The 10,510-nt window shown below is 40.0% G+C and overlaps 1 protein-coding gene across 2 annotated transcripts in view; it reads right to left on the minus strand.

The window, feature by feature from the left end:
- Positions 1-10,510, minus strand: part of LOC139725928 (uncharacterized) — a 65,509-nt gene that overhangs the window by 30,888 nt on the left and 24,111 nt on the right. Inside the window, exon 2 of one of the 2 annotated variants that reach the window (XM_071637009.1) lies at positions 3,895-4,649. In XM_071637009.1, coding sequence (XP_071493110.1) covers positions 3,895-4,444 — 550 coding nt within the window. In that variant the 5' untranslated portion in view covers positions 4,445-4,649. Of the gene's footprint in view, positions 1-3,885; positions 4,650-10,510 lie in introns of both variants that reach the window. The other variant, XM_071637008.1, reaches the window with a different exon arrangement.

Consider the following 10,510-nt stretch of genomic DNA (forward strand, 5'->3'; position numbering starts at 1 on the left):
TGGCCGGTCACCATCGATGCGCTTTCTCTCGCCTCCAGCGCCTGGCGCGATCTACGAGATCCCCGCCCGAAGCGAAGCACCGAGAGACTGGGGTAATGATACAGCCGGAGTAATATCCCGGGAACATAACCTAAACGGCTATCGTAATTCGCGCAAATTTAATTAGCCGATGCTCCGGACTGACTCGCCTATTCTCTCCCATCATCCGCCGTGCATGCTTGGATAGGATAGCTCGCCATACAACAAAATGTGGGTTAATAGTGGGTTATTATACTTGCCCGTTTCCTCTCGTTTAATCATCCAGTTTTCATCTCCCACACTGCTGTCAAGATCTACAAGAAGTACATGAATAAATTAATAATCCAAAACACCTTTGGTGAGAAGCAATAATGTATATTTACTGTGTCACTCTCTGTTGTTGTTTTTGTTTTTCTCTTCTTTTTCTCTTTATCTAGAAGTGTTATATTCATTCTGGTTTGTCTGTATAAGGTCTACTTGTCACATTATAATGAATGAATTGTGATTCTAAAGACACGCTTTCATAACCGGTTCAGCTCTAGTTGAGGTTAACGTAAACCATGAAAAGAAAATGCTTTACAAACATCTCGAAAACTGAACAAAAAATGGCCTTGACGCAGTGTTTACAATCTTAATTTGGCACGAATGAAAGAAATCATTCGCATCAATGTGATTTTGAAATCAAAACAAACGACAGGATACAACAGCACTGAGTGCTAGCACAATCCCCACTAAAAACTATTAGGAGTTCCTTAGAGGTTTTTAGAATCGAGAACGAAATTGGTTTCATTTGTCCCTGCGTGGTCTACATTAAATTGCCATTCCATCCATACGCGTCACAATTAATTTGCCTCGGATGAGTCAAAGCTGTTTAGTTGATGCGCGACGAGTGACTCCAGAGCAAGCGACATCGCTGCGACAACGGACCGTGGCATCACATGCCAGCATCGTACCCGCCGCAGCAGTCTACGCCGAACTGTCGGCGTGCTACGCAACGGCGTACCGCTGGCGACTGCAGCGCAGCAAACCTTGGTGAAACTTCTGAAGCAGCAATTAAGCGACGTTAAAGATAAACGAATTTCGCTTTGTGTAAAGACATTCGTGTCGTATTATTGAAGGTTAGTTACCAAAAGCTCTCTGTTTGGGTGTAATAATCGTTTACAGGAGAGTCCACAGCACTACAAATTCCTAGTGAACAACACAGTGCACCTGACCAGGCCTTCTTCTTATCGGGTTACACTGATACGCATTAGTAGCAATATCTTAAACGGCAAAGGGCGTAAGATATTAATCAGATGGTGTAATAATTCTTTCTTGTGTTCCTATTACAGTAAGAAATGAAATGAACCAGACGCCATACCTATATACAATAGTGTGCAAGACACGCATTGCATGCACGGATAACCATATTCCCACTGTACACATGCAGAATCGCCTTTCTCCTACCATGCATTTTCGCATACAGTGTTTTCGAAAATGTTTTCAAGAGCGTCGGTTTTCTTCTTCAAATGTCAAGCCGTTATTTATTTGTGAAGCACGAATCTTATTCCCGTCCACGGGGAAATGGAACACATTTGTTCGTGAAATAAAAAGGAAAAAGAAAATGAAAAACAGCCCGAGATTCGATTCGCGCGCTCCATTCGTTCGAGTGTGAGAGATAAGGAACCAACGCGTGTGACACGAATGTTGACTGTCTATCCAACAACAAAATACAAGCTTCTCTGCTGCCCGGGGCCCCGAAGAATTGAGGCATTTCTCTCACGTTTGCAATTCAATATCATTTGACAGTGGATAGCTAGGTTTATCAATAAGGATGCATTCTTTACACCGTAGAAGAAAACAAAACATACAAAAGATATAGTGTTCGACCGTAGTTGAGATTGTCCTCGTAAAATGGAAGTGAATGTAAGTCGCTTAATGTGCTACGAGTGGTTTATGTACCTGATTTAGGAATCAACCCACTCTGCACAGTATCTCATATTAATTTCTTGATCATCTTTTCATGTTAATTAATGGCATCATCGTTTTACACTGTATATAACCACATTTCACGACGGTAGAAGGAGAAGAGAAGTTTAGAAATAGAACAATTCGACATAAATATTTGGGAATCATTAAAGGACAAAATAATCCAATCGTTACAAAAGTGTATACGCCTTCAATTAGATTGTAACTGCACCTTTAACTACCTAAAACATGACATGACTGCCACTCAAAATTAATGTTTTCCTCTGTCATATACATAAAGGGAATCGTGATCGATAGAATAAGGTTAAAAAATACATTTCATTGTCTGTCGGACAAAAAAATCCTGCAATATTACGTTCAGCAGTTGTTGCCTTAAAGTAACGGACGCATATATTCACTTTATAATTCGTTACAATAAAATTCATTCAAAAGAACTTGTACCATGCATACAACTTACACGTTAATATGAACATATACTGTATATATATATATCAGTCATTACATTTATTCAATGTAAATGGAATAATTTGCCATCTTTTGAGCTTCGACCAAATGCAATGTTCAAATGTTTCATAAGTTTTGTTACTCTCAAGTCTGTCGTTTGTGGTGCTCCGTGTAAATCTTTTTTGGTTTAGGGATGCTGTTTGTGTGATTGTCTACATAGTAGGGCCTACACATAATTATCTCATGCCTCCTAGTTACTTTTCGTTCCTAACTTCATAGAATGTTCTATATCTAATCTCTCTCTCTCCCTCTTTATCTCTCTCTCTCTCTCTCCCTCTCTTTCTATCTCTATCTATCTATCTATCCGTTCCAGCCCCTCTGTCACGTTTACACCATTCTCCTAAACCCTTGGGTTACAAAGATGGACTTCTTGATGCCAAGTTTCGTTATTTCTTTTTCCTCTTTTTTACAATTGCACCTAGACACAGTATCATTTGAAAGTACGTGCAACTGTGTATGTGTGTGCCACAGTGTCTGTGTCTGGTAGTGTGCGGGTTTCAGAGTCAATATTTAATAATTATTGTTCCGCCCATTGTGCGGCGTTTCTAAATTATGCCAGATATTACCGCCCTGGAGTAGATCCCGGCCCCTAATGTGTCTCGTATAATAAGCTTTTCAAAAAGTCGAAAATTCGTTAGCGTAGGCATAAAGGGGCCTTTGAGTGCAGAACTTGCCGCTGACAATACCCGCTTGAGGGCTAGCTTGGAGCGGCGATGTCCCAAAAAAAGGACGGTATTGCTTTTATTACTGACAAGAACGCTCAAAACTTTTTTTTTTCAAACCTCCCTCCCTCTCTTCATCCGACGTTCATTGATTTGCAAACGTAAAGGAGAGACAAGAAAGAAAGAAAAAAGTTAAAGAGCGATGAGTACGAATTAGATACCAATATTTACCGCAAAAAGAGGGGGATAGACAGACGTCGAGAAGAAAAAAAGAGAAAAATGATGGACGAGATATTGACACAGTAACAACCCCCCACGACAAGCCCGCTATGCCTGGATGGCGGCACGAGATACAATACGTATGGAAAACGCCACGGCGTGCTCTTTGAATAGGCCGATCCAGAGTGTAAGGAGTGTACAGAGATTGAATAGGAACTCAAGTTCAGTCTTTGTGGTTCTTTAGCTAATTGCCAAAACTTTTTTGATGTGGCATTTTCCCCCTATCTGTAATCCTTGGCATCCCATCAGATGATGGTATTGATTAATAGCTGCAATCGGGGTCAAAGGTTCATGCATGATGGCACAGCTAGCTGGGACAGCACTGCGCTTTTTACTGTTATGACAAAAGTTTTCGTAGTTCCTTGTATCATGATCGTCCAAATCTCGTAGGTGCAATTTAGGAAACAGCGTTCAATTAGTTAATTGGAAGGAAGAAAATAGAATTGAGACTCACTTGACCTACCTGTTGTTGAATGAATCCGACGCATCCACGGATAAATTTGTTCGTTGCTTTGCCCCTTTCCCGAGCTTTTTATCGTGCCATGGTGGTTGTTGTTATTGTTATTAATGTTACTCGGCGGGCTGGCGTTCGAAGCACAGTCCGGTAGGGTAATAGGAGGGGTGTTGGTCGGGGTCTTTCTTCGGGGCAGTGCCCCAATACCCGGCGGCGATGTCTGGTAGCAAGAGTCTACTGTATAGCCGCAGGACGAGTTGACCGATGCTGCATGGTGGTGGTTGATGGCGGAAGTAGCATCCATCCCAGTTGCCCCTTCCATGGTGTAGTAGCCGTTTTGCAGCGAGTGCAGACTGTCCTCCGTCGTGTACGGGTAGGCGTAGCTTGCCGGCGGGCTAGCTACGGGGTTGCCCGCCTGGTAGTGCTGGTGCCGATGGGAGGAATGCGGGGGTCCCTCGGCCGTCAAAGCGTAGCTCCCTACCGACTGCTGAGGGTAATTTGACCCACCACCGTGGTGGAATTCGGCACCAGCCATCGGGTGTGGGAAATACGAGCTCATTTGTCTCGAGGTCCTCTTGTTTGACTTCTTGGTTGAGTTGGGGGCAACTGCCAAGTGATTTGTAACTCCGTTTTGCCGCTGCCTGACGGCTGATTCTCCTCCCTGCACTATCTCACTGATGCGTTTGACTAATAGACAGATACACAGGCTCTCCGTTCCTCACTCAAGGGATGCGCCTCGTATGATGAATAGCAAACTTCTGTCGCTGTTAAGGTCAGAGAGAGAAATATTATAATGTGTTATGAGTGAGATGGACCACGTGATCCACTAGACACCAACCCAGCTTTGTTCACACATCAGTGAGTTTGGATAAAAACGGAGAGTATGACTGGGGGGAGAGAGATAAAGAGAAAAATGAGAGAGAGAGATGGAGAGAACCAAAGTAAGAGATGACAATACACGGAAACGGAGCGCATGCTCAATTCCACACAAGGCATACCTTGTCTTCTTGTATGTGCGCGTGTGTGTGTGTGTGCGTGCCAGAGAGAAATGACATCGAACTTCGAGCAAATGAACACAGCTACAAAAAAGCGATAATTGTATCTCGTACGTCCCGCGACTTAATCGCTGGGAGACAAGTCGCAACTTATTTGAATACGTAATGCATTGGAGATGCGCACGCGCAAGTGAGAAGTGAGTTTCCGCTATTAAGACACGCCCCTTTTCTGTTATCTTGGATTTTGAATATACACGTTTTTCCATCTATGAATTGTACCAATGTCTATTCCATATATACGTATTCATTCTTTAGGCATTTTTCATTCTTTAAGTATATTTCATTCAATATGTATTCATCAATCTATTTCTAGTTAGCTAATTACAGTAGTAATTGTTTTCCTTTGCCATGCAACTCAAAGAAAACGATTTGTTATATTAGTAACCAAGTGAGAGTTTACGTTTATTGCGTGACAGTGATTAAGATTGCGATTCCAAAACGTGAGGTTTTTGGCAGGAATCTTCATATATAAACAAAGGAAGTGTTTTTTGGTGTCGCAAAGCAATGCTTACATTTCTGTCATTTCAAAAAAAAAAACTTTTTTAATGGAAGGATGTGTGAATTGCTTTTAGCTAGAGCTATCAAATGCTTGTATGTATTTTTTTTTCTTTTTGATGTCGGGTTTGTATAATTTGGAAGGAAGTGTATGTATCCACGTCTAAGAAATCACGACAGTTTGTCTCTATCGCTGCGAATATTGTCATCACAACGACGAATATTATTTCATTCCTTATAGTAGTCGTTGTAACCTCTGCCCCTGTACACAGCAAACCTACGACATTTCAATCCTATCATATATATATATATATATATATATATATATATATATATATATATTACGTAAGATAAAAGTTATAGTGCAAACTTAATAAAATCAGTTAGGCCTATACATGATTTCCAAATGAAATGGGCAAGCTGAATAGGCTGTTCCAGGCTGCGCTGCACTATGCGTTTCTGATGAGCCTCCGCATCAGTTACAGTCACGTGACTTCGGTGGCTCTTCACAGTCTACTCGTTTCGTTTCGTTTCGTTTCGTTTATTTCATTTTCAACAAGGAGTGGCAATGGTCAAACATTTCACGAGAAAAAACAATAATATGGAAATAATGGAAAAATGGTAGAAATAAATAAACGAATAAGAAGTTATTTACTGCGTGACAACGTATACAAGTTATTTACTCTCGTGACAAGTGGTAGAAAAACGTGGTATCTGACTGACTCAACAACAACGATGTACATCTCATTATCATTCAATTAGTCACTGAAATATAATGTTTTCGATAACAGTAAGAATTAAGTGATATAACTGAAGACTATCGTATGCCTGTACGGCTCCATTCCGCGAAGTGGTACTGTAACTGATAACAACATACAATTGCCATGGCAAGAATACAAAATTTTCAAGTCTGAGATTTTTTATGTAGTCTTTTTTTAATGACAATAAGTCTATAAAGAAAGGGGGCTTGTGATAGAATGTAATATATTCCTTCGGTTCTGAAATCACCTGATGATCGACACAGTGGAGGTATACATTCACTGCGTGCCATGCGGTGGAATCGCAGGCAGTATTGATCCGCGAAGCTTGCTCACACAAGGACGCACTCGTTTTTTTGATGGCGCGCATGTAAAACAATTCAATTTATTTCATGAATCATCAGAATGTTTCACTATCGTGTTTCGCTATTGTTTAATATACTCTGTTTATTTCACAATGTATCATTTCAATCATTTCGTTTAATGCAAAAATAGAGTGAACTGTATATGTGATTATGTTTGGTTGAAAAATGAAGATGAATTATTCAAAAGTAACAATTTCAGATCAATTCAACTCATTTATGAATTCAGATACATACATAGATAGTGCATACTATAATATGTGTACATAAATTATGATGTTTATTTGTAGCCTACAGCAACCATGTCACATAGGCCATATTTATGGACGCGTGCATACTTATACATTTCATCGGATTATCTGTGAAGGCAATATCCGTGTAAGTCTAAGGAGAATGAAATAAGGCTCGTCAGCACCATGCCTTTTACCTGAAATAGCAGCAGTATCAGCGTAATAATATCTAGCATGACAAATCAGTGAAACTTCAATCGTTCGATTTTCCAGAGATTTCTTGGGAGCGTCTTTTTTACTGTAATCTTATTCGAAAAGCTTACGCAAAACGTACAAATGAATTCCTTTGTCAGACAGTCAAATGTTATATCCGGCATTTGGAAGATTTTGTTTCGGTTGGGTTTCATTTGCTTAAGTGTAAGATAGAAGCTCGATGGCAGCAATAATGATGAAAAAGAACTGTATTAACTTCCCAATTGAGTAGATTTTAGGTAACTCTGGAAAGAGCTATATGAGCAGAAGATTACAGACATGAATTGTTTACACATGTTTCTTCGAATATTTTCAGAAATGTTTTCAAATCATTCATGAGATCAAACGTCGTGTTATTGTCTTTTAGAACAAAAGTTCTCTCACTTCCATACTGCGGAGATTACAATATTAAAGTGCAGCGAGTGACCAGTTTACCCGACCTGCTTCACGATGAGAAAAAAAAAACAAAAGTCAGCGTAAGTTCATTAACTCCAGCTCAAAATTTTGGAATCTGTCGGTCGACTTGTATGACATAAGACATACGTGTAATATAATCGATGATTTCGAAGGCTTTCTTGCAGAGCTTTGCAAAAGCGTACATGTTCTAACAGATAAAGCTTTGTTTACTCTTACACCTATGTCAGAGCAATAGAACTTGTGGGATATGTAATAATAAAAGAAACAATAAGCATTTAGTTGTACACTCTAAAGGCGGGGAAGTGACAGAGATGCGTTAATTGTATAAAATAATTTTTGAGTATACTTTCTCTCCATTTAGTATGTCAGAGCATCAGTGGTAACGACTGCAGAACAATAAGGCAAGTCGTACAGAGTCGGACTGCGTTGGGGCTTCATCTTGCCCCCCCCCCCCCCCCTCTTCGCCCTATCTTAGCTTTATATTTACATCGATTCCAAAGTGCATGTAACCTCATGTGAAATTATCGGATGGTCTATGTGTTTTCATGAGCATTGGTTTATTGTGTATTCGTTTGTTTGTTCCTTCGTTCGTTTTTTTGTTTGTTTGTTCGTTCGTTCTTAATTTTTGCATTCTGTTTCATCAATCCAAGGTTCAGTATACCCTCTAAAGGCAGGTGAGGAGGCAGGGAAGCGAGCCGCGAAGTCGCGTTTCCCCCCAAACTCACCAGAGCACTCCTTTCTCTCAGCCCAAATCCATCCTTTCCCTCGCTTCTCCTCGCCTCTCTGCTGGAATTCTGGAAGACAGCCCCTATAAACTCCCTCAACCGCTTCCCCCTCATCCCGTACCCTCCCCCCCCCCCAACTCCTTCTCATTCCTTCATCTTTCCCATCATACGGACCAGCGTGTGGCGGTGACACCCCAACTGCACTTTTCCTCCCTGCCTGATGGGGATGGACAGGCAAGAATCCTAAGATGTCACCCGGCTCCATCTATCCTCATACACATCCAATCTCGATCAAAACAATCTCTTGTTTCTTCCTTCTTTATCCCCTTGCCTGAACCCTTCACCGAAAAGTACACTAGGTTTCGTCTTCTTTTTTTTTTCCACCCCCCATCCTCGCTCCCCGTCAGAATATACAAATAATCCCGGAAAATAAATCAGCAATTTTTCGTTGAAGGAGTCGCCTTTGATGAACGAAAAACGCTGCATGGAAAAGATTAAAAACCACACTTTTCTGGATAGGTAGCGGGTGAATCAACTATCCATCCGTACAAACACAATTTCATGCATGGCCACCAATCTTCTCTTTATTCATCATATTTTTCAGTGTTTTTGACGTCAAGGCATTCCGAAAAGTTAATGAGGAAATCCCTGCGAGCTAAAGCGGAACGAGGGGAAGAATAGCGCGCCAACAGTCGTGAAATTACTGCATTCTTCCAGAATTACTTCGTTTTGTTCACCATCGTCTGAACTTGTTTATTTTTATCAATTGTGTCTATTTTAAAAGATTCCCAGAGAAGGGTCAACTGTTTTCGACAGTCCTTTCATTTTCTTCATTGTTTCTTCAGCCATTGCCATTGTCAGGTTTTGTTTTTCTCAATTTTCCGAAACCGAGCAGGCTTACAGCGAGTAGAAATGGGCATTTTAAACAAGAAAGGAAAAGCTACTGGTAGCATACAATTTCTGCTAAACGGAAGTGGTGGGGGTTTCTAGAGCGTGTAGGTTACAGTATGTTGACAAAGGTAACACGTCATAATACATAGAAGTCTTCGTCACCCGTCAGGCATCACACTGTGCCCTATTTGAGCTTGTATCATTAAAACATTGCATTCATAGCTTGTTCTTCTAACTCTTATGACTGTTTACCTGCTAGATTTCTCTGTATACTTTCGATTCATTGCCGTGATCAAAATATTCCACCAGTTTGTTAATGGAAGAGCAAATAATGCGTGTGAGACTATGAAGGGGCGTCAAAGTAATTTGTTATTTCCTTATTACCATAGTTACTCATAGCGTGTGTAGGCCTTCGATTTCCTATGGAAAAAAAATAATATCCATTGTGTGGAGTAACCAATTCCATCTTAGAGACCTACAACATCATTGTTCTTATGATAAGAACAATGAATAACTAAATAAAATTCAAATGAAATAAAGTATGTAGGCTATCAAGGCCAGCCGAGAGTGTCAAAGATATTGGTTTGGTTTAGTTCAGTTTTGGTTTAGTTTGGTTTGAGTTGAGTTGAGTCGGTTTGGCTTGGCTTACTTACTTTAGTTGGGTTTGGCTTGGTTTTGGTTGGCTTGTCTTGGATTGGTACAGTTGGTTTGGTCTAGTTTTATTTGGTTGGGTTGGTTGGGTTGGTTTAGTTTAGTTTGATTTGGTTTGGTTTGGTTTGGTTAGGTGTGGTTCCATTTGACCTGGCTTATCCTAGTTTTGTTTGATTCAATAGTCTTGTTCTAGGTATACTTTGGGTTTTTGTTTGGTTTTTGTTTTGGTTTTTGTTTGGTTTTAATTGATTTGAGTTGGTCTTATTTCTGTACTATTTTTCACATGCAGTAACAAATGAAATACACAGAATGAAAAGACAACAAATATTTTGAATTGCTGTCGGAATAGAGTGAATACTGCCGCTTATTGCCGCTTTAGTTTGTTTTCCTGCCTGTTCCGTCCTTGATTTCGTTCTTGTCCTTGTCATAGTCCTTTCTTTCTGTTTGTTTCGCCTGACGTCATGATATCAAAATGTTCATACATGGAGTCCTTGACGGATCTTGAGATGCCCTCATCTCCCAGAGTAACTCGCAAATTCTACAAGCTACGCTTCTCTTGTGAATTCCTCTTTTCCATAATATGGAGTTGAAAAATAAAACTTTATTTGCTTCTTATTCATTTATCTAAAATCAAAGTTGATATCATTATAATTGTATCCATGTTTTGTTGAAGCTTATGTGATTCAAATTACTCATGTAATATTATGTAATTGCTTTATATTACTTCATATGGAAATGAAATCATTTGAATTTCAATTTGAATTTGAATTTCAACTTGAAATTATAACA

Source organism: Diadema antillarum, unplaced genomic scaffold (assembly GCF_040938485.1).
Source record: "Diadema antillarum isolate AM-2024a unplaced genomic scaffold, OU_Dant_1.0 seq00000069_RagTag, whole genome shotgun sequence".
Lineage (NCBI taxonomy): Eukaryota > Metazoa > Echinodermata > Echinoidea > Diadematoida > Diadematidae > Diadema > Diadema antillarum.